General features: G+C 41.0%; 1 protein-coding gene across 1 annotated transcript in view; it reads right to left on the reverse strand.

Moving 5' to 3' along the window:
• Nucleotides 1–24,043, reverse strand: part of LOC140106668 (uncharacterized) — a 52,248-nt gene extending 28,205 nt beyond the window's left edge. Inside the window, exons 1-2 of the mRNA XM_072131221.1 lie at nt 23,676–24,043; nt 8,907–9,631 (exon numbers count right to left, since the gene is read on the reverse strand). Coding sequence (XP_071987322.1) covers nt 8,907–9,631; nt 23,676–23,724 — 774 coding nt within the window. The 5' untranslated portion in view covers nt 23,725–24,043. The remainder of the gene's footprint in view (nt 1–8,906; nt 9,632–23,675) is intronic.
• Between the last annotated feature and the right edge of the window lie 1,852 nt (nt 24,044–25,895).

The following is a 25,895-nucleotide window of genomic DNA, read 5'->3' on the forward strand; positions in this document are numbered from 1 at the left end:
TTGTCATCAGAACCAGGATTAGTAATAAAGCTTCATTACAGACACCTGTGATAACTGTTACAGCTGTTTATTGTAGCGTAGGACTAAAGTACAGTAAATTACCAATATCCAGAGGTCCGTTTGTAACTAGGGGTCGTCTGTAAGTCAACTGAACTGGGGAAAAAAATGGAAATTCACTCAAAGCATTCCCAAAGAACTATCTCACGACACCTGCACCAAGGCTGAATTTCCTTCAAATAACAAAGATGACGTAAAAATGATGAGAGGGATGAAATTCCCCTTAAAAACCACAGACCTGCGTAGTACCCAAACCCCCAAGGAATGAAGAAGCCATTGTCTACTTGGTGAGCTTCTTTTAATAACATCCTAGCGATCAGAAATAGAGTCTGCTGCTGGGAACAACATCACAGCATGGTTTTCCTCTTCTTGATCTCGGCTTCCTCTTCTGTAAGGCTCAGGAAGTGCTAGAAAATCCTGATCTTCTTACAGCCTTTTAGCTGGAATCATCTGACCAGATGAGAGACAAGTCACCACTTACTCTTTCATGTGTGTCTTATTGAACAATGTTGAAATGTGGAGCAATCAGTTAAATTAACCCTCAAGAATATCTATAGATGTCCTACAGTGCCCCTCACATTTCAACACACTTTGCAGACATCAATATGTGCACATTATATCAGAAATTTCTGGTTATTATGATGTATAATCTTAAAGGGAACCTGTCATCAGAAATTGGCCTAATAAACCACTAGCAGTATGTTGTCAAACGGCTGAACATCTAGATGATGTTTCTTTCATGGCCTAACGTGGTGGCATCATCCAGAAAATAAACTTTGAAGTGAAATGTAAATTGGTTTTATGAAGTCAAGGAGGCGGAGAGTATAACACTGAAGTCAAGCTTCTCCTACTTTAGAAGGCCCCCTTCACTGTAATTGATAGGCCTGTGTCCAGGGACATCATTGATTAGATCTTTTGTTGTCAATCTCTCTCTCGCAGGTTGTCAATCACATGGGAGGTGGTGTTCGGAGGCGGGGAGAGCTTGAATTCAGTGTTAAACTCTCCGCCTCCCTGACTTTATACAGCTAACTTCAAAGTTGATTTTCTGAATCATGCCACCAAGCAGGGTCATGAAAGAAAAATGATATAGAAGTTGTTCAACTTCTTGACAACATACTGCTAGTGGTTTATTAGGCCAATTTCTGCTGACGGGTTCCCTTTAAGGTTTTAACAGCTCCAATCTCTTCAATATTTATCTATAGTTTATTTTCTAGTCTGTATTCTTGATTGCAGACCTAACGGCTGTGAATCAATCTACCCTTCTCCCCTTTGCATAGATAAAATTATTTTAAAGGCTGAGGAGAGAGCGCAATCATGTGTAGACCAATAAAAAAGGAGGGAGTTTAAACAGTGACTGGCACAACTCGTGAAAAGAAAAAGAGAGTCCGCTGCTGTTTAGAGGTGTAGATTAGACTTGCATGCCTGCAAGGCGTTTTCTGTATGTAGCTAGAATTCAGATAGGGAGCCCCCCGGGCGACCAGCGCAGGACTCCACGGAATAGCCAAAACTCTCATTCACCTCAAGACGTACCTCTTTATGTGTCTCCCATGTGACCCCTTTGCATAGAGTAACACCTCATTATGTTGCTGTCTGCTAACTAGCAAGATAGAACTGAGAGGAGACTTCATGGGGAAAGCAGGAGGATGGAAACAGACAAAGTATTGGAAGAAGAACCAAGTTTTTTGTATATACAGGCGGTCCCCTACTTAAGAACACTCGACTTACATATGACCCCTAGTTACAAACGGACCTCTGGATATTGGTAGTTTATTGTGCTTTAGTCCTAGGCTACAATGATCAGCTGTAACAGTTATCACAGGTGTCTGTAATGAAGCTTTAGTGTTATTCCTGATTCTTATGACAACGCAACATTTTTAAAATCCAATTGTCACAGAGACCAAAAAAGTTGTGGCTGCGATTGCAATGATAAAATATACAGTTCCGACTTACATACAAACTCAACTTAAGAACAAACCTACAGACCCTATCTTGTATGTAACCCGGGGACTGCCTGTACCTTTACTATTGATTTGATGCACTTGTTAAAAAATTAGCGCCCATTTAACCTGCACGTATAAATTTTAAAGACCAGACAGAGGCTCTGGGGTGAAGACACACTGAACTGGAGGGAGGACAAATGTGAGTATACAGTGTGTGCTATTTTTATACCATTGAGGTCCTATATGTAAATACCCCTGATCCGAGAAAACCTCTTTAAATTCATTAATGATAAAGAGAGAGAGATTTATTAGGTCCTTTGATTATAATGTACATTATATCAATATTATAGAATGTATCTACCGTGTAATGTAACACTACAATGCTCCTTTTACAAATGACATACTGCTGCTGTCTTTTTTAACTTTTTGTTGAAATAATAGTGTTTTGGCCATTTCCTATACAGGAAATGATGGTTTTGAGTGAATATGAGTTCCACCAGATAAAGATGTAAAAATAAAACCTGAGGGTTGAGTAAGTCTTATAATATTCTCCATGCCTTTGTTTTTACCCAACCAGAGGATCGCCTAAGGCAGGGACCGGTGCTTCTATTTCATTTCCAATGAAGGATAAGTTATTAAAGTCTGGAGAAACTGGAGAATATGTTTTCTTTAAAATGTAATTATTGTTTTAAAGTGTAATAAAGCAAAGTGTATTTATCCACTTTTACAGCTCTCACTAAGAGAAAAGCTAAGGAATGATATGGAAAAGGTTGCAGGTCATAGAAATGACCTACCTGATATAAAGGTAAAAAGTTCAAAAGGTTAAATGTCATAAATACAGACTACTCTGCTTATCCCAGTATACACAATAATGGAGCTCAACACCAATCTGTATTCCAGAATTGCTGTCATCATTACATCCATTATGTACAGGGTTGTTATAGAGAAGGAGGAGCTGATCAGATTGTACATAGTGTCCTATATCTAGTCTACTATATGCAGGCAGCATGTTATAGAGCAGCAGAGGCTAAGCTTAGAGAGGCTAAGATTATACATTGTATCCTTTCTACATGTAGCATGAAATAGAGTAGAAGTAGCTAAGCAGTGTGTACAAAGTGTCCTATCTGCAGGCAGCATGTTATAGAGCAAGAGGAGCTGAGCAGATTGTACATAGTGGCCCAGATTTATTAATAGGGAGGCAAACGGGTGCACGGTTGGGCCTACACTGAGTGAACCAGTTTTATTTTTTGTACACTCAGTTTAACAAGTTAAAATGAACTTTGTGCACCTACCTGACATACAGCCAGATCCAGCAGTGAGCCAGAAGGGGCATGGTCTCTTCAGCCAGAGGATTAGGTGGAATATAAGGGAGTGAGGTTGGAAGGGGCCTCTGGACTTGGCGGCAGAGGCCCCGCCTCTCTGACTTACCACTGGATCTGCCTGTATGCCAGGTGAGTGCACAAAGTTCATTATGTGGGGTTGTGAGGCAAACATTTTTTAAGGTAAAAGGAAGGTGCCATTGTGTTAATACAGCTCTATAGGTACCTGTCACTAGCTGAATTTGTAAAAAAGGTGGTAAGAGATTCCCTTTACCAGGTACTCATAACCCAAAATTATGATACACAAAGGTTGGTAGGGGCCCCTGGGCACAAAATATGGTAGTCCAGACATGGGAATGTAGTCCAGACAGGGAACAGCAATCGCTATATACTACTCCCCAGCAATAACGACCATAACGGTCATGCGACTGCCCGAATTGCCCACATTTGGTGGGGGCCCCCTTAAAGGTAAAGTGGTGGGGGCCCCGGGGCACGAGCCCCGCGCCCCCCCCCCCCTATAATCCGGCCCTGATGATACAAACCTGTTTTGTATAAGGCAGCTGTATAGGCTGAATAGGCAGCTGAATAGTCTTCTTCTTCGCTAGGTTCCCCACTAATAAGGAAACTGCAGTCCTCCATGTCTGTATGAAACATTGTAGCATATGCTATATGAGAAAAGTGTCTTCCCCTTTATCTTTGTAATGCATTTTTGTGTTTCTTGCCCTCTATTCTTTAGCTGGATACTGTAGTAAAAATCAGTTTTTATTACACGTCATAATATCTATGAAAGGTTAATGCGTAATCTGCTAGGAGTAACTTTGTAGTCGTGTAGCAGAGTAAACATATCATCCAATCCTTTAATACTGTTTAATTTTCATTTCAATGTTTACAATGTTCTTGCAAGATTGATGTCCCTTTCAATGAATGTTTAACAAAGCGCAATATCTCTGATCACAATTTTCTTTTTCTTCTGGAGATAAATTACATGATTGCTTTTAAAGCCCCGGCGATGATACAGGTTGAACAGAAAACAACAATCTGTCAGCGCAGAGGATAAACCTGAGCTTGTGAAGTATAGAAGCAGCGGGAGCTGGAGCCGCGCCAGGCTGCTTATAAAGCCTCATTCAACAAAGATGCCTTTATTGGCTTGAAACATAAATAATTTAATCAATGTAGAACTTGTGTTGAAAAATGTAGCTTGTTGTACCATGAAAAAGTTACAAGGCAAGACAAAGGCAATGCATTCTCTATGGGCTGCAAGGGATTTGAAATCATCTTTAAATATCCTTTAGTGGGTGTTCTGTGTCTTGTGTCCTGTCTGTCATGTGTGGCCTCCAATAATCACTAATTGCTATAGGTACAGGGGCCACGTAGAGAGGTGGAATGCCGTACGGCGACCAGCTAAGAAAAATCCGGCCCAATGAACAATGATGTGTGCAGCCTAATAATCACAAGTCAGTGCACTTACAGGCCATATACAAAGGCTTAACAACCAGTTCTTGCTGCTAAATCCTTTTGGTTCTGCTATGAAATCTGTCAAATATTTATTGTCTTACACGATGTGAGTGTCAATATTTGTGTAACGGATTCTTTACAATAGAACGAAACACTATTTACGCCCATTGGTATTTCACCGTAGAATATACAGGGGCACATTTACTAAGGGTCCGTTGGACGTCGGGTTTCGCAAATTTTTTCGTTTTCCGCTGAATTGCCCCGGCTTTTTGGCGCACGCAATCGGATTGTGGCGCATTGGCGTCGGCTTGCATGCGACACAAATCGGGGGGTGTGGACGTTGGATAACCCGACTGATTCGGACAAACAACGGAATTTAACTTCAAAAATTGTGATCAGCACTTGCTTGCACCAGGAAGAAGAAGGTGAACTCCGGCGGACCTCAGCGGGGGGGAAGCGACACATGCAGGAAATTGGATGCACGATCTTAGTGAATTGCGGCAGCTCCGAATCCTCGTCGGACATTCCGGATCGGCGGCATCAACGGGACGGGTAAGTAAATGTGCCCCACAGTGTCGCATTCCTGGGTATGGTTTATATTATGACTTGTACAGTTATGTTATCAATTCCGTCATTCAATAAAATTAAGTTCTGTGCAGACTATGTTTTAGCCTTAAAGGGGCCGTCCAAGTTTTAATCTATGTTTAGGATATGTGATCAATTTGAGAGTGGCGAAAGGCCTACCCAGGGATGAACCATCCATTAAATGAATGGGCCTCTTGCCTCAGTCAGTGCCACATGCAGCAAAATGGATTAGAAGCGCAGTCAGCTGAAAAAAAGAAGGATCTGACGCCTAAAAATCGTTTCTCTTGACACCCGATGTCATCATGGGTGCGAGACACTGCATGGAGAAGTCACTTACTACAAAAAGTAACTTGTTATATCACTTCTGGATTGGGTGGCAGGGTGCCATTCTATAGCTTGCCTCAGGCAGAAGACAGTGTAGATTCATTCCTGGTCCTACCTCCAGCATTGCCAGTAAGTGGCACTTCCATATCACAGGTACAAATGACCAAATTCGCTGAATTTTTCCAAAGATTTAGGTATGGTCTGAATCAAATCAGTCCAAACAAAAGTCGCTCTAATTGTTCTGGAAATTGGTGTACAACCCCCTCCTTAAACACAGTTTTTTTTTCATTATGATTAGTGATAGAGTCAGGGTTAACCCTAAATCTAATCTTAACACTATCACTAATGTAATAAAATAAAATAAGGCCTTTTTTTATAGAAAATTTTTATAAGAAATTCTTATTTTAGAGGACTAGAGGGTGAAATTTACCTGAAGCCAATGTAAAAAAAATTGGGATTCAATGCAGGAAAATCTAAAGATTCTTACTGAATCTACAAATACCTCGATTTAAAGATCTAGAAATACCCCTTTCTATGCTTTTGGCTCATATGGCAAATGTATAAATTCAACGGATACCACAATAGTATCCTTCATTAGGCCTATATTTTTGGGTATGTTTTTTGCACTGTGCAGGAGATATTAGTACATGGTTGCACAGTGGGCTATTTAATAAAATGAATATAGACAGTGTTACATGTTGGAGCTACTTTGTGAAAAAAAGGTTTATGGTATATAACTGTATATTGGACCTTAAAAGCCTTGAAATTAACACACTATCCCATTACTAAGGATCTGTTGCCTAAATATATTTGTGCGTCACTGGTGGTTTAGTTACTAGTGTACAATCTAGGTATCCATTTGCTCTGAAAGATCCGACACTGGTGCGCTGGTTCTTATGTATAGCAGTCAACCTGAACAAGCTGCCACATAACGCTACAAGAGAGAGGAGGGGATTGAGCAGCAGCCTGAGGATCTGATGGGATTAGTGGATTTCTAACTATAATGCAACTATGTTGCAGTCACTAGTCATAACTGTGTTAAGTAGTTAAGTTATCAGTACAGAAAATAAGCATGTAGGTATCACATATAGCACCACAACTGTACATTAGACTTACAAAGACAGTACCCTCCTAATATAGAAGGGCATTTAGACATCACAGTCAGTTCCCTTCTCAAAGGAGCAAGAAAGAAGAGCCACAAAAGAAAGATGTCAGATGAAACCACCACCAGACACCTGCAATACTGGTGAAAGCTCTTCTATCAAGAGGATATGATAGTCAGACAGATAGTTAGACCCAAAAAACATAGTTAGCTCCTTCATTGCTCCGGTTTTGGACTTTCACCTGGCCGGGTCACAGAACTCAGATAAGACAATGCCTGGCCTCGTTGTACAACCCAGGAAGTGATGTCCCAACACAAAATTTAAGTGATGTCCAGTGGTTCAAGAAGGCCACTCATTAGCCGATAGACTAAGCATGACCACTCAGAAATTCTGACTTAGGACAAGTCCAAAAACCAAAAATATTAGAGCAATGCGGGAACCGAGAGTTAGACCGGGTTGAGTATTATTTTTTTTTTCTCACCTTCACCCCTGCCGCCAAGTTTTCTAGGAATTGGATTCCAGGAAAATCCCATTAAGGTCTATCAAGGTGAAGGAGTATTTAAGCTACAGACCATGGTAAATATTTAAGGGCTAATATACTTTGGCCCAGGCTTGGTTGGTTTCATCCCCTAACAAGAATCTCAGCTGAACTGTAATCTCCAAAATGGTTATGGAAAAGAGACAACCTCTATCGTGTTGATGATCAGTTTTGGGAATGGAATCTGTCTTGCACTATAGTGTACTTAAGCAACATAAAAAAGCTGAGTAAAACTTTGGCTTTGAAACAGCAAACAGACATTGAGTAACAGATTTAGTTGTGCCATTAAATAAGCTCCGTTAACCGCAAAGTTCTGCCACATTTCAGTGGTTTGGATACTGTACCTACTTGGGCAGCTCAAATATTTTCCTTGGTCGAAACAACATTATTTGTCACCGGCCCAGAACACAAGCATTCAATAGAAGAACCTGTTAATGAATAACTACTATCAGCTGCTATATTGTTGGCCAGCCCCTCCCTACTACCAGAAATGTCAGGGAAATGTTCTGCTTAGATATTGGAGATGCCTAGAAGTGAACTTTGCTCTCCAAAAATGGCAATATTCAATCCCGTATAGTATTAATACTAAGGCAGGTAAGTTTTATTTGCAACATCTCATTCATATCAATGATAGCAATAACAATTCATTTTAGGATTAGGTCAAATGGTACCAAATGGTATGGGAAAAAAATACATGGCCCCCAAAAAAACTTTCTCAATGTGACTATTGCATCTCACCAATGGACTATAAGGAACACTTATGGCTCTGAAATAGGAACTACTAGGAGTCGGTGTGCTGTCGCCATCTATATCTATATATTCTATATTGCCAATAAGCAATAAATTCATTACCATTTACTTACTGTGAAATGTCTTTTGTTAGGAACATCCTTCCTACAAGTCATTAATGGTTCACTCTCTATTTAGAAAGCAGGTGTTAAATAAGCCCCCTCACCTTTTATGGGCAAAAATATAAAAATGTTTGTTCACTTCCGAAAGAATAGTATTATAGTTTGAATATGGACAGAATTTTTCTAGAACTTTATATGAACGCGACGCAGCCCGTGAGCCCTCTTCATATACCCCCCGCACCTCTGTGCCGTAAAGCTATGGCGCAGAGTGTTAAGGGGTCAAATTGACAAAACTGCATTTAAAATCTTAACAAGACTGTTTACGGCAGCAGTTTATTCCTTCAGTTTTTTGAGCCAAAACCAGGTGTGGTGGAACACACTAAACTGGTGCCAGTCTTTCCTTTATACCTTATCTCTGTATAGTTGCTGAAAGGACTTGCACCTGTTCGATGTGTTGGACCACTCCTGGTTTTATCTCACACTAAGAATGCATTCACACTAATGTATGTTCACCCGGCCATAGATGGCAAGCATATGGCGGCATGCTGAAGAGGAGGAAGGGTAGGAGCATGCCCTATCATTTCCCTGTGGCACCGTACCACCACCAAATCACCATAGCCGTCTATGGGGACGTATATAAGTCCCCACGAGGGCCGTGTAAATGGGGCCTCACTGAAGGAAATAACTGAAGACCTTGTCCATAAAGAAATATGATGCAAGGACTCCCTGCTTACCTCGCTAAGCCTGCAACATTCATCCATATATTCGTCCAGGCTGTCACTTGTTTGGCATCTTTTTAATTGATGCAAATTCTGGATCTCATCAAAAGTATCTTGGTAAAAGTCCTCCATTTCTTTAGTTTCCTCCTCAGCAGTAGAAGAAAGCTCTGTATTAAACAATGTGGCTGAAGGTTCATTTTCCTCACTACAAGGAGGTAAATCGAGTTCTTCCTCTTGGCAGTCAATAAAATCTTCAACACTATTTTCATGGTCGTCACTATCTTTACTGTGATCCACATGGTCTTTAAATTGTTCTACATTGGAGAGGAAGGTATGGGTCACGTCTACCGTGGCACCTGTGCTTATTTCCATGTGGCCCACAGTGGGTGATGAGGATGCACTTAGGACCCCAGAGTCACAGGACGGATCTCTACTATGCATCACAAAACTCTTCTCAGAACCTTTGGGAGTAGAAGGTGAGTTTGCTCCACTTGGTATCTCCACCCCAGAATCTTCAGACTCAAACTTGAACAATCTTTTGAATTGCTGTAGAGGATCACACACAGGCAGGTCACATATCAGATTTTCTTTGGCCGGAACCTCAGACGCACAATCGGAACACGCATCAGTGTGATCTACGTTCAGACTGTGGGCACTTATAGAGTCGTATTCATAATCGTTTAGAAGTCTCTTCATATGTGTCAGGACTACTTCTCCTTCAGATGAGACACTTTTCTTCCCTGTCAAAAGATAAAAAAAAGTTGTAAAATACACAAGATACAGTAAAATACTAAAGAGAAATATTAAATATGAGTCTTTTTTAACCCAGTGCATGCAATTTAACTGGAATGATTTATTTATTCAAGAATTCCTAAGATTTTGTTCATTACATTGGGTAAGATAAACCCGGCCTGGAGGCAAATGGCTGCTCGATCTTAAAATTCAATATTTTTCATTCTAACAGTATACAAAACAAAGACCAAATGCAAAACGGGAATCGGAAATACCAATTGAAATAATTCCAAATTTCATGTTAAAATTGGGTCCATGGAAAAAAAAAAACTTCCTTTGTACCTGCCCTGGACCAAGTGCAGATTTGCACCTAAAAAGTTGCAAAAAAAAAAAAATTGCAAAAAAGGTGAAAAGTCGCACAGTACATCTGGAAAGTTAAGATACATGAGGCACACTGCAAAAGATGCAGACCGAGGTGCACTTGAAGAGTGCCAACAAAAGTCGCAAAAAAAGTCACAAAAAACGGGAAAAGTCTAAAAAAAAAAGACAATTTGCCTAGCTGAAACTATGATACTTGTGCCCCATAGACTCATTACTACGGGCTGCACACCTTCGTGTGAAGCCAGCCTAAAGCAGTTTCTATGGAAAGATACATATGGAAAATAGAGTGTGTACATGCCAGAAGTCAATGGGGCAAATTTACTTACCCGGTCCATTCGCGTTCCAGCGGCGGCTTCTCCGCTCTGGATTCGGGTCCGGCCGGGATTTAATAAGGTAGTTCTTCCGCCGTCCACCAGGTGGCGCTGCTGCGCTGAAAGTAAACTCATCGCGCCGGAATGCACCGAGCTGGACCAGGTGAAGGTAAGCGGTCCTTATGCAACACATTTTCGGTTTTTAAATGCGGCGGTTTTTCCGAATACGTCGGGTTTTCGTTCGGCCACGCCCCCCGATTTCCGTCGCGCGCATGCCAGCGCCGATGCGCCACAATCCGATCGCGTGCGCCAAAATCCCGGGGCAATTTAAGTACAAGCGGCGCAAAACGGAAATATTCGGGTAACACGTCGGGAAAACGCGAATCGGGCCCTTAATAAATGACCCCCAATGAGGCTAAGACACCTACAGTGTGCTGCGATTAAAAAGCAAAAAAATTAATGAATTCTTTTAAACATTGGCCTCTTTGCTTTTAGTTTTGTCTAAAATAATCCTAAATCCTTTTGGTTCATGAGGCAGTCATAAACAAAATTCAATGGGCACCTTTTCTTCTCTGGAATTTTACTGGAGACCACAGAAACAATGTGATAAATCACCTTGAAGAAAGATGAAATGTGGCAGACATTCATTCCCTTGTGCTGAGATGTTGAATTTCCTCACACATCCAGAGTAAATCCCACACACCTGCTGATCCAAAGTAATCTCAAGTAATATTCACAAGTCTCTAACATCTTGCTAGCTCCTGAAATTGCAATTTGTACTGATATTGGCAGAAAGTATTTCTTCATTTTAACTAATTCTTTACTCAATGGGTTTGTGGTACCGTATATAGGACGCTTTATAATAACACATTGTATAATACAATGTGTGGCCCGGCTACTTACAGCATTCGCTAGTTACTATACTACCCTTGTGTATTTGCTATTAAGCTTACTTGCTAGTAAGGTTGCAAGATATATTTAGGGCCGGATTAAAGGAGGGGCTCCTGGGTCTCGAGCCCCAGGGCCCCCACCACTTTCACTTTTTAAGGGGCCCCCACCAGTTTCTGACTGTCAGCGACTCATGGCCGCCCGGAACACACATGGGGGTCTAGGATGTCAGCTGTGTCATTGAGACACAGCTGCCTTCGCTGGGGGAGATCGCCGACATCGCCATTTCGCCATTTTCTAGAGGGGACTGGCAGCTAAATTCTAAAGGGGGCTGGTGGCTATATACTATAGAGGGCTGTGGATGTATATTATAGGGTGCTGGTGGCTGTATACTACAGGGGGCTGGTGGCTGTATACTACGGGGGCTGCAGGCTATATACTACAGGGTACTGGCAGGCTTCATACTACAGGGGGCTGGCAGGCTACATACTACAAGGGGCTGGCAGGCTATATACTACAGGGGGCTGGCAGGCTATATACCTACAAAAACATTGTTGGAAGGGACTCCACCAGTTTGTGCCCAGGGGCCCCAACCACCCTTAAAGGGGTTATCCGGGTTTAAAAAATTTCTTATGGCCGGGCTGGGGAGGGCTAGTTAAACATAATAAACATGTACTTACCTCCTCCGGCGCCGCTGATGTCCCGCTGTTTGTTTACAGGGGCACGGAAGCTGCGCACAGGGAGCTTCCTGCCCGCGATGTGGACGGCTCCTCCCATCCGTCCCTATCTCTCAGCGTTGTAATCGCTGGGAGATGGTGCGCATGGGAGCTTACGGCCGGCCGGAAGCTCCCTGTGTGCCGGTGTAATGAAACCGGCGCACAGAGAAGACCGGCCGCGGCGCGGGACATCGGCAGCACCGGAGGAGGTAAGTACATGTTTATTGTGTTTAAATAGCCCTCCCCAGCCCGGCCATAAGACATTTTTTAAACCCGGATAACCCCTTTAATCTGGCTCTGAGTATATTCCCTGGCTTGTGCAGGTCCTTCCATCCTGTCACCCGATAGCACCACACCTACAGTAATTTGAGACAAGAAATTTTCAGACCTCTCGCTATTTTGCACCATTGCCCAATTACCATATTGATTCTGTGCCATTTGCCCTGACCTCCACCTGCTTGGATTACAGTTATGCACAAACTACCTGGCCTGACCTCTGCTTGTCCACTGACCACATCTCTGCTTGTTCCTTTGGTGTCAGACACTTAATCTTTTGGCCCTAAGGGATGACTTCTACAATGACCTCAGGAGTAGCCGTTATGTGGATATACATATTCAGGTAAAAAAAATTTCAGGTAAAAAGAATGGAATAATATTTTCAATAAAATGTAAACCTGAGTATTATTTCTTATTAAACTTGAACTTTCTAACTGCACAAGGTCTTGACCGAGTGTCTTTGCTATAGTATTTATAGGACTATATATCCATATAATCACAGAGATACTGGAGAACAATTTTATCAAGTCTTCTGAATATAAACACTTAGGTTGACTAAACTGAATATTTCATACAAAGCAATAATATCAGTCCGTAAGATAAATATAAGACCAGTGTGTGACTGTATGTTCTAGCAGATAGATAGAATTCCTTAGCTTGGATAATGTCTGTGGCCAAATAGGTGATATGAACAGAATTTGTCTTTGTGACCTTGAAAACCACACCAGTACACATAATGGGGCAGATTTACTTACCCGGTCCATTCGCGATCCAGCGGCGCGTTCTCTGCGCTGGATTTGGGTCCGGCTGGGATTTAAAAAGGTAGTTCCTCTGCCGTCCACCAGGTGGCGCTGCTACGCTGAAAAACATCTGAACGCGCTGGAGTTCACCGGCTCGGGCTGAGTGAAGGTTAGCGCGTCCCGAGCAACACATTTTCCTTCTTAAATGCGGCGGTTTTTCCGAATACGTTGGGTTTTCATTGGGCCACGCCCTCCGATTTCTGTCGCGCACATGCCGCCGCCGATGCGGCACAATCCGATCGCGTGCGCCAATATCCCGGGGCAATTCAGGTACAATCAGCGCAAATCGGAAATATTCGGGTAACACGTCGGGAAAACGCGAACCAATATTTTCTTTGGAGGCAGACAACAAACATCAAACCTACATTTCTACACAGAACAGACCCTATAGAACTGCTTATTACTACACAAGATTACCATTGAACTGATTTTTGGAGAAGACTATTTGGAAAATCTATTCTAGGTTGGTGAGTTTACTCACTAATCATGGGGACTACAGTTGCAAAGGTTTAACTCGCACCTTGTTTCTTTGCACAATACTACTTGGACTAGATGTACCATCAATTTCTTATCAGTGTATTAGACTTCCTCCTGACATTATACCACTGCATTGGCCAAATGTCTGTCCCGAAAGCTCATTATCAATTGCTCTTTGTCAAAGGAAACACTTTCTGTTCCAATAACGTTAAACAAGACCTAAACTAAAAACTTACTCTGCACATGCTGAAATTTTCCTTCACGTTTTAGATAATTTGGTCAAATACTGATCAATCCTATATAAATTCAAAAGTGGAAATGATACAGGTGCCTCCTTATGTACAGAGACTTAATGATAAATGATTGATTTAATGGGTGTCATAGATAAATGAATAAAAGGAGGTTCATAAATGTACAGTCATGGCCAAAAGTTTTGAGAATGACACAAATGTTATATTTTCCCATGATCTGTTGCCCGTCTGGTTTGTCAGATGTTTTTATCACATACAGAAATACAAGTGCAATCATATTATGGGTAACAAAAGCTTTTATTGTCAGTTAGAAGGAGTTACTGCAGCAAGTCAGTATCTGCAGTGTTGTCCCTTCTTCTTCAGGACCTCTGCAATTCTCCCTGGCAGCTCTCAATCACCTTCTGGACCAAATCCTGACTGATAGACATCCATTCTTGCACAATCAACGCTTGCATTTTGTCACAATTTGTTGGTTTTTGTTTGTCCACCCGTCTCTTGATGATTGACCACAAGTCCTCAATGGGATTAAGATCTGGGGAGTTTCCAGGCCATGGACCCCACATCTCTATGTTTTGTTCCCTGAGCCATTTAGTTATCACCTTTGCTTTATGGCAAGGTGCTCCATCATGCTGGAAAAGGCATTGTTCATCACCAAACTGCTCTTGGAAGGTTGGAAGAAGTTGCTCTTGGAGGACATGGAACAAGCTGTTTTCCAGATGTTACAAACAATAGGAAAGGGGATTCATCAGAGTAAATGACTTTCCCCCAGTCCTCATCAGTCCACTCCCTGTACCTTTTGCAGAATATCAGTCTGTCCCTGATGTTTTTTCTGGAGAGAAGTGGCTTCTTTGCTGCCCTCCTTGACACCAGGACTTGCTCCAAGAGTCTCCGCCTCACAGTGCGTGCAGATGCCCTCTCACCTGCCGCTGCCATTCCTGAGCAAGCTCTGCACTGCTAGGAGCCCGATCCCAAAGCTGAAACACTGTTAAGAGACGGTCCTGGCGCTTGCTGGTCCTTCTTGGATGCCCTGGAGCCTTTTTGGTAACAATGGAGCCTCTCTCCTTGAATTCCTTGATGATGCGATAGATTGGTGACTGAGGTGCAATCTTTCTAACTGCGATACTCTTCCCTGTTAGGCCAGTTTTGTGCAGTGCAATGATGACTGCACGTGTTTCTTTAGAGATAACCATGGTTAACAGAAGAGAAGTAATGATGCCAAGCACCAGCCTCCTTTTAAAGTTTCCAGTGCTGTGATTCTTACTTAACCATGACAGATTGATCTCCAGCCCTGTCCTCACCAACACCCACATCTGTGTTACTGGTGCAATCACTGAAACGATGGTAGCTGATTCTTTTAAGGCAGGCCTGCAATGAAGTTGAAATGTGTTTTGGGGGAAAAAGTTCATTTTTTAGGCAAATATTGACTTTGCAATTAATTGTTGTTAAGCTGATCCCTCTTTATGACATTCTGGAGTATACGCAAATTGCCATCATAAAACCTGATGCAGCAGACTTAAAATTAACATTTGTATAATTCTCAAAACTTTTGGCCATGACTGTACAGCAACATCTTTGGCTGGGATGAATAAAGTAAGCACTGTTCTTCTATCCCCTGGAGGAGAAAATGTCATTTTTACAGCACGTCCACAGCAGTGTACTGTTCACATTTACACAATATTTGTGTCCTGTTTATCCAGCTACAACAATAAGAAGCCAGTAGAAAATAATAGTTCTCATCCTTACCTCAGGCAGTTTATTACATGGCAACAGGTTCGCGCCAAGACTTAAGAAATCTCACTTGTTTTTGTTTATTCTTTTCACTGATAATAACTATTTACTATTATATCTCAATATTATATTTAGTGTTCCAGTTGACCTGAACAGAGAGTTGCAGCACATAAATGGCCACATCTAAGTCTATAGGACCAATGACATAAGCTGAGCGTATAGCTTTGGTTATTTTGGGAACTCCCGCAGACCTTTGGCAAGCTCTCAATTCAGCCGGGCTACAGGAAAGGGTCAAAGGAGGTTGAACCTGCACCAATAGTGCAATTATGACATGTCATGTAAATATGTTATAAATACCTGGCTTGGGAATGCCTCCTAAGTGCAGGAGAAGGAAATGAGATTCATATCATCACCATTCATCATATTTTCTACCTGAAATAGTTATTTTTATCTTCATAACCTTGTTTGGTTTTTGTATCTATTTAATTTATCCTTAGGGAGATATTTATCATTAGCCCTATGTAGCTTCTTGGCATATAATTGTCACAATTTTTTGCTCAAACATCATTTTTGCTGGGGTTTTTTAGAGAGAACAAAACACAACTCTAAAGTCACCCAATGGCACAGAAAAAATACACCACATTTATCAACTGAGAATTTTCAAAAGAACGCAAATTTAACTACACCACATAGGAGGTGGTGTATGTGGGTCCATTGCTATTACAGGGGGGAGATTTTGCTCAATTTTGAAGTTTTTGTTCTATTTTAAAGTTTTTGCTCAATTTTATGTTTGAGGTATCTGAGAATTTCCTGTGCAAAAACATTGCAAAAAGGCAGAAATTGAGCAGATGATAAACGTACGTGCGACTGGTGCAGTCTATACGCATAGAGCACACACAACTGATAGCCACATCAGAAGGCATTTAACACTGCACATACACTGGACTATAAATCTGACACATAGGGGGGGGGGGGATTTACTAATTCTGGTGCAAGCACGACTGTCAGCATTGGAGATCAGTCTCCTGAAAGCGCAGCCCAATGTATTCAAATGGTGCACACCTGTAAGTAATTAATGGGTAGACGGGACTAATCAGTCGTGCGCCATAAAAATGAGATGTGCGCCAAAAGCTTACATGGACTGCACCTTAATTTTGCTTTCTGACCATTTTTTTCCTGGTCTATTGTGCACCAAATTTTCCGCCTAAAAAATGCAGTCAAAATACACATAAATGTGACAGATAATTTGGAAAAGTTAGACCACGCCCACTTGCGCAAAAAAAACCCCGGAGGAGTCGAGATAGTCGGAAACATCTGTTCTTTCTGGCGCAAACTCATTATAAATGATCTGTAACACTTTTGCGCCCAAAAACCCTGAGTTCCCGACAATTTTTTGGCGCAGATACGACAATACATGTTCCCCTTAGACAACTTTTTAAAATCCTGCCTAATGATAAATCTCCCCCTTAGTTTCTATTGATGTCTTACACTTTTGTTGCCATTAGCATTGCTCACATATTGTTTCCTCTCATAATCTGAGTTTTCCTTATTGCTAACTGAAATCCATTTGCAAACAGGATATGCATTTTTTTTTTACTAATGTCCACAGTAGGAATCCACATGATAGTAAGAGAAACTTTGAAAAATTATATTTATGGAATAAGAGGGACAAAACATCACTCCTGAGATCCAGAGACTACAAATCTATAACTTCACATATACCAGTGGTGGCAAACCTATGGCACGGGTGCCAGAGGTGGCACTCCAAGCTCTTTCTGTGGGCACCCGGGCCATCACCCCAGACAGGACTCAAAGAATTTTCCAGCTGTTCCAAGCAACTTAAAAGATGCTCCGTTCAGTGATATTTTAAAGTGATATTTACTTGGTTACTTGGGACTGTAGGAAGAGGCAGAATATGTAGACAGGGCCAAATTATTTTGGAGGACCTCCTGCTGGCCCCATGATTCTCTGTGTACAGAGGGACACTGGAAAGAAGTTACAATTATGCAAATTTTCCCTCCTTCTTTCTACTGTGTTGGTGTCCTCAGGAGGCCAGTATGATTGAACGTTGTTGAAGAACATGGAGCAATAAGTTACTGCTTTAATTTTTTTTGGTTGGCACTTCGCGATAAATGAGGGGAGTTTGGGGTTGCAGTTTGGGCACTCAGTGGCTAAAAGGTTCGCCATCACTGACATATACTGTTCTGGCTGATAAATTTTAGGTAGTCACGTGGTAAAGCCTCTAGCTATAACCATTGTTGCCAAATTGAACAACTTTCTGTTTAGAAAGCTTCCAGGAAAAAAAGACCATGCACACAAACACGGTTCAGCAATTTCCAAAGCATTTAACTGGAATTTTACCCTTAAGCAAATGGTAGTAGAATTCCTGTCAATGGGAGAAAGATGAGGTGATGAAAGATTAAAAAGAGGAAAGGTCAGGATTAGAAAGGCAAGGATAACCAGAGAGTGTGAGACAAGAGGTGAAATGCAACATTGTTTACTATTCTTTCACAATATTGTCACTTTTATAACCCACTGATTTGACTTTCAAGTATCATAAATCAAATCACCCTTATCTGGGTAAGTGAATATTACCCTAGGACTCATGTTTAGCCATGATAACTAACCTTGGGAGTCTACATCATTAGATATTATCATATATTTGTTGTATTGTCTGCTTTGCCTTCCATAAACCTGGATTTTCTCTTTTTCCTGCCTAGAATCTCTCATTTCATAAAATTCCTCAAAACATTCATTCTAGTCTAAAAGTCAATTCAAGTCTGACAAGAAGCGATGCTACTAGAGTTTTTCTCTTCCATGTGTATATATACAGTAGTTATAAGTTAAGCATCTGTATGCCGTAGAATCATGGATGTTGCTTTGTACAATGTTCTATGAAAGCTGAACAATAGCTTAAAGAATACGCTAATAAAGATTCTCCAAATATGATAAGAATAACAAGTCAGAAAAAAAGTGCCATGTCAATCTTATCCACTCCAATAAATGTCTGAAAGAGTTCAGAAGGGCAAGAACATATCCAGCAAATCCTCTGACAGGCACTTAAGGAATGCCTTTTAGTAGGGAGCTTTTGAGCTCTTGTTCACAGTTATTAGTATGTCTGTAAATGTCATCTGGCAAGGGGAACAGATCCAGTGATGGTACTTTAACCAAAATTCCCAGAGAAGCATGAATGGTCTCCCAATGATCACCACGGGGGGAAACAGTTCCCCTACTCATCACCTTTAAGCATTTCTATATAACATTTAAATGTCCTACTGAAATGCAGCGCAACACCAGTTCAACAAAATTTCCCAAACTAGAATATTTGTTAGTTAAAAGTGTCCTCCGTGTAAGCTGGTCATTGATAACTCCACTCTCTCTACATCTACCACCTGTAACATATGCTGAAAATTTACAAGTTGAATTTCACTGCAGCGCTCCAACAGGGGAAATGAAGAATTACACTGCTTCCATAAATATCAATGAGCGGTGCAGGTAAAATATGGACAAAGAAATATGAAAGATATAAGGCCCAGTTCGCACCTGTGTATGGACCTGCCATTATTATCATTTTAGGTGAAGGAAGATAATCTGTAATTAACGGATTCGTTACACTTTAAGTTTGCACCTCAATGGCCATTTTAACAGATCCATTAACCTTCCATTAGTATCATTTTAGTGATGGAAGATAACATAAGATCAGAACACAGATGTTAACTGGGGCTTATTTGTAGTCTAAACTTTTGACTACTCAATCAGAAAATGTAAAATATTGTTGGAAACTGTACAATCTATTTAATAACTTTTTAAAGGAAAATTGTTCTTAAAATCAAGTGTGCTAAACCAGGGACACTTACTGTTAATCTTATCTGTTATCCAAGCCTTCCTTCTAAAATCAAAATCTTTTATAATTTTGCTAAAGAGAATAAAGTGCTCCTGAGCTTAAACTGTGCTACAGATTCACACTATTATAGTGTGCAAGGAGCACTTCCCCAACCTTCCACTGTTTGACAAAACTTCATCTGCTGCAGTGAGATTACATAAGCCAGGGGAGGGAGGAAGTGCTTAGGGAGCAGAAGGAGTCATTAGCATAATTCTAAATGTTGAGAAGGTAGAAGGAGAACATTGAGAAGAAATATAAACAGATTGCTGCAGTAACGTTGCCTGTATCTATGAGTAAGTGGCTTTTCATGCTTAATTTTGATGGTAGTTTTCCTTTAAGCATTTTCTATTATGATAAAAATTCTAAGGAAAATTGATTATTTTGAGCAGCTGATTTGCACTAAGAAATCTTGGTAGCTATTATTGTTTGTTGTCTATTATAAGGAATAATATCTAACTATGCCGCTTTATAGTCAATCTGACAGGAGATGTTCTAGTACAGGAAGTAGGAAGCCATATTTATCGCTGCACTTAGCCAATGAACTACTTGTTTTCTTTCTAGTTGTAGGTCAGTGCACGAGAATACAGCATACAAGCTACATCACAATTACATGAAACGGACACTTGGCTCTGGTGATGTGGCAGTGTGTCCTACAGTGTAACACTACACATCATCACCCATTGTACTGACACACTTGCCCACCTTTGTCATGTCTTGTATAGATCATCCTGTGTGGAATTTAGTGGAAATCCCTTACACATCTTAAGGTGTCTAGGCTGATAATATCTTATGGGCATGTTAAGACTGGACTAAAGAAGATTAAAGGATAACATGTCAGTAGTGTTTAGAGTGTTAAAGGAAATAGGCAGCTTTAAAAGTTGTGTTTTAGGAACAACATCCTTGTGTCATCTTGCGGTGCGGCCATTATTTACTGTGGAGAGGGCTCTGATCTGGAACATGATTGGAGTCAGTTGAAAGGATTTCATCGGGTTATTTTCCTAATGTGAAGCTTCAGACAAGAGGTTGTTTTTAGAATTTATGGTTTATGATCTGGCTGAGATAAGATAATTTATGGGACTGCAGTGTTTGGGCAGGGAGTGAGTCAGTGTCATTACACAGTTTTCAGTCCTGTTTAGACAGATGTTATAGGGAGTAGGATGTACATCATTTGCACAATGGCACCTTGCTGTTTCCACAATCCCTTTGATCAACCTCATTACGTATATATTCAATTACTGTTAAATAAACTAACCTGTCTGTGTTGATTTTCAGCTTATTCACAATGCAACATACAGTATATAACAATAATTCATTTGGACGGGTATTATGTAAAAGTTTCTCTTCTTTAAAAGAAACATCTTGCATAACATTTCTTATCTTTTGATACGTTATACTGTATTATGTATTATATTTACTAATAAAATGTATCCACTCACTATGGGATAAAAGTTTGATTTGGGGACTGAATACTTTGAACACCATTAATAACAAAACCAGGGGTCCCGTAATGGTGAATGACCAACTTTGACTTCTAGTAGTTCTGTACCTGGCTATCTACGTCACACACACATGAACATAGAATTTGTCATTTGTGTGTTACCTTTTGATTTGTCTGTGTGCTATTCTTTGATTGAATAGCTGGCAGACTTTTCTAGGGGATATTATGGGACATTCTGGGTTGGACTTCCAATTTTAGACACCTTTCCCCTTTCCTACTGTTAAGAAATAAGAGAGGAGAAATCGCTGCATTCTCTATTAGAAAAAGAGACTCCTCAGGCTATAACTACACGATACAGATTGATTTACCTACTAGCAACAACTATTCAGTAGTGAAAAACTATACATGTATTTTGGCTGTGGCTACAGTCATATACATGGACTAGATTTTAAGGGATGAATTACAATGTGTGTTTGGGTGAAATGCAGAAACAATGGGGCTCATTTACTAAGGGTCCGAACGCCACACTTTCGTTGGGGTTCCTGAATATTTCCATTTTGCAGAGAATTGCTCTGGGATTTTGGCACAGGCGATCGGACAACCCGACGGATTCTGAGAAAAAGCAGACTTTAAAAAACGATTTGTGTCGCAAGATCACGCACTTACATGCAGCGGGAAGAAGAAGGTGAACTCCGGCGGACCTCGGCGCAGCAGCGACACCTGCTGGATATCGGGGACGCGACCTTAGTGAATCCCGGCAGCCCCAAATCCTCGTCGGACAACGTGCCGCAGGATCGCGACTGGACCGGGTAAGTAAATGTGCCCCAATGGGCCACATTTATTAAAGTGTTCTCACCAGTTTTCTGTCTGACTTTGTACTGAAAAGAACGAGCAAACTGCTTGCACATGTATTTATAAACTGCCTGCGCCAGTTTTGTGTTGTGGCTGCTTTGTGACCTACAAGACACAATAAAATGTGGACCTAAAGGGTCATGTTAGTGCTTATTCTGAGTTTGCGCCATATTTATTACTGATGTGTGCCACAATTCTGCTGCATGAATAAAGTGCACCAAAAAAAATGGCGCACATCCAGAGCAGTGCAGGAGGCGCCAGATTCATGAAGACCGTGCGCCAGTTGTGATTAATCTGGTGCACTCTGCACACTCCACAGGCAGACTGCACATAGTGCAGTTTGCACTTGGTTTTGATAAATGTGGGCCAATGTATATGCAGTAGCTACATTAATTAGGAAAGGTGCCATACTATAGATTCATAGGTGAAGATTCATGATGCCTTCTCCGCTAGTTTTCTGGCTTCCCTGACCGACGCTCCACTTTGGGCAAGCAGAGGACGGGCAGTGGGTGAATGTCTGGCCCACCAGATTTACTATAGTCTCCACCAGTGATCTGGTCTACAAGTCCAAACTGATGGAGTTTGGGCCAGGTTTACCAAGCGGCAAAAGCTTCTTAGTGGATACGGGTGTTGGAGCGCCATGGGGGGAACTTTAAAGGACATCTATCATCAGGATCACAGATATTAAAACAAGTACATAGACATACTGGTGTGTGCCCCCTTTGGCAGGATCTGCTATTCTTTTAGCTTTTTATGCCCTGGTTTTTACAAAAAAGGTTTTTAATTATGTAAATGAGCCTGAGGGGCTCCAGGGTCTATAGGAATTAATGGAGCCTGGAGCCCCTCATGCTCATTTACATAACTTTTAAAGCCTTTCTTTTACTTAAAAACAAGGTCATAAGAAGCTTAATGAAGAGTGGGTCCTGCCAGACATTGGGTACACACCAGTATGTCAGTGTGCTTGGTTTACAATCCTTCATCATTTAAAACTGGCATTCAAAACACCAGTCTTATTAAATTCCCCCCGTAGAGTCAATCATATACATAATATAAACAGGTTTCTGAATATTTCGTAGATCCTACATTATGGTGAAAGACAAGAAAATCTGAGAATTTCATAAGCCTGACCCTTGTTCATTCACAATTAGGAAGAGACATGACAGCAATCATAAATCTGTACTAATTTTACTGTTGTGTTCTCATTTCCTAACTTCCAAGAAATAAAACCATATACATTGTCTTCATTTTAGCCTAAGATAGCATTATTACTCTAAACTTACAGTTCTGTACATACAATTTAATATCGTTTTTTTTTTTTCAGAAAAATAAAACACGATGATACCAAAGTGTTTTAGAATGTGCATTAGAATTATGTACAAAGTGGTAACTTTGCATATGGTGTTGCATCATTTTTAAGTGTATATACCAGTGGTGGCCAACCTATGGCACGGGTGCCAGAGGTGGCACTCAGAGCCCTCTCTGTGGGCACCCAGGACATTATGCACTCACTACTATTTTAAAGCAACACATCCTTGGCTGCCTGCGACTGAGAAGATGTGGACAGGGCTGGATTATAATTTGAGCTCCTGCCATGAGCCCTGCAATTCTTCCTGTACCGTAGATCTGGAGGGACACTACAATAATAATCTTAATTTCTCCTCTTTCTGCTGTATTGATGTCCTCAGGACACCAATGTGATTGAAAGATTTAACAAATCAGTAAGCAATAAGTTGTGTAAATTGCCATGTTGGCACTAAATAAATAAGCACGTTTTTGTTGTAGTTTGGGCACTTGCTCTCTAAAAGGTTCGCCATCACTGGTATATACAAAAACCTGTAAAAAATTTCCACTAAAAGATGAAAAATGAATGTGGTGGACATGTAATGTGTAATGTATCAGCAAAATATGGAAGTTTATTCTGTGGAACCCACAATCTGAAACACAGAGACTTGCAGTCAGAGATCTATTATAAAGGTTTGTTTTCAATAATATTAAATAAGTTTTCAATAATATTAAAACAAATTCAGGTAACATATAAGTAAATGTCATACCTCTCTTCCAGTGTGGCAGGATTGCAAAGGTTTTGTGCCAGTTAAACATTGTCTTCCTCTGACAAGCAGGTTGTTGCAGCTTGCAGTGCACTTGTGTATCTCTCCAGTATTAGAATGACTTTGGAATTTATGGTTTGGATTCCTCTTTACTTAATTTAAGGCTATAAAGTATTTGGCTTCTCTGTCAGTATCCATGATGGTCCCTGTTTGCAATATGTACAGCCAGTTATCTTAGGAGAGCCAGCTTTCCAGCTGGAGAAGGAACTGGAGACTCGATTCTTGTCTCTGCCACAGAGGAAACTGAGCTAAAAGCTCAATCAGTGCTGGCTCTTTGAGAGGCTGCTCTGAACTGTAGGTGGCTCCCAGCCAGGAGGGACTGAAAAAAAGGGAGCAGCCCTTAGGAATGTATCTCCCTTGGTTGATAAGCCAAGATGACTGGATGGTTGAAACTACCTCTGTAAGGAGAGCACCCCTGAAAATGCCTGAGATATTACACAATCTCAGCACACACTCACTATTACATCCAGAATAATAGAGTCAAATATGCAGAGTGAAGTAACGGGAGCAGCGAAGGGTAAAATCTACTGCAAACAAAGATTTTGGCTATTTGCTCATGAGTAAATATTATTTTATTGTCCATCTATGTGTATGGTTTATTTGCTCGTCCTTTTTATCACCATTATTTTATGATTTTGCATTATACATATCTATAGCAGCGCTACTTGATTTCCTGTTTAACTCACTGAACTTCTGCAGAATGAATTATCTAATCAATATAAAATTGATACTTTATAGCAAATCAAAACAAAGAAAACACCATGTTTTATGTTCTTGTAGGGAGGGGCATACATTGTGGGATACCCTAAATGAAACAGCTCAGCTATAAACCTTTATTTGGGACTTGTTAAAAACATGTGCCCCATGGAATTTAAAGTTTCCCATGGTAAACTTATTGAGAAAGAGAAAAAATTGACTGTATCAATGACTTTTTTAACATAGAAGAGTTGTACAGTATGTGTTCACGTGGTGCCTTTCAGTCAATGAAGCCACAGGACGTACACGTGTAAAACAGGTGCCTTTCAGGATACTAATGAGTAGGCACAATAAAAATTTCAATCAATGTTCAGAATTAAAGGGGTTGTAGCAACTTAAGAAATTATCCCTTATCTACAGAATAGGAAAAAGCTAAATGCCTCTTGAGGATGCCACTGCTGGGGCCCCCACTGGTTATGACTCTAGTACCCCTATAAATATGGAGAATAGGGATAGGTGGAATGGCAGGAAATTTTTGCTCCCTGCTTTTCCTTTCAAATCTATGGAAGCAGTGAGGGATTGCACAACGCTTGGCTATCTCCGGCACTATAATTGGCAGTGAATGGCAGCAATGTTCTCAGCAACCTCCGACTGCTCCCACAGAATTGAATGGAGCACCAAGGCGCGTGGTCTTCCTGTTGCTGCACCCTTTAGTTAGAACAGGACCCCACAATCTCAAGATCGGTGGGGGTCACAGTAGTCAGAACCTCACCTATCACCAGGATAGGGGATTGAACCCTAAGTTGACATAACCCTTTTACAGAGGGTTTGTGATTTTTATAATTTCTGGCGGAGAAGGCAGAGGAATCTCCCCCACCTCGCCACTTTTCTGCCTTCTCTGACCCGCACGCCACTTTGGGCATTTTGGGGCGGAGAGTGGGCGGGAAACAGGGCAGAGACTATAGCAAAAAACTCTGCCAGATCAGACCTGGTCTACAAGTTGGAACTGGTGGAGTTTGAACCTGTATCCAGGTTGGAGTCTCTGCCAATGGAGGAAATGTTAAGTCTGGCATTCAAAACACCAGTCTTAATGAATTTCTCCCATTATGTACAATATGTCTATCAAGCACCCTGCTTTTGATGAATATTTGGTGTATGAGTAGATGATGTGATAACTACTGATTAGAGAGTTGAATATGAAAATATCTGATCCTCTGTTCCCAGGTAGATAAGCCCTTGCTTCCCACTCTTCCCCTTTCAGGACACATTCACTGCTTGGCTGAGCCCAGCTTGTTTGTGTATGTGGGAGTCGGCTGTGATAGCTTTCAGCTGAAAAAACCTTAATAAATGACATGGCCAGAAATAAATGCAGTGAAAACATCTCTCATTAGATCTAAGATAAGATCTAAGAAATTTTAATTAGGGGGTCGAAGATTCTAAAACCTTCTTCAATACTCTATACATGAT

Source organism: Engystomops pustulosus, chromosome 11 (assembly GCF_040894005.1).
Source record: "Engystomops pustulosus chromosome 11, aEngPut4.maternal, whole genome shotgun sequence".
In the NCBI taxonomy this organism is placed as follows: Eukaryota; Metazoa; Chordata; class Amphibia; order Anura; family Leptodactylidae; genus Engystomops; species Engystomops pustulosus.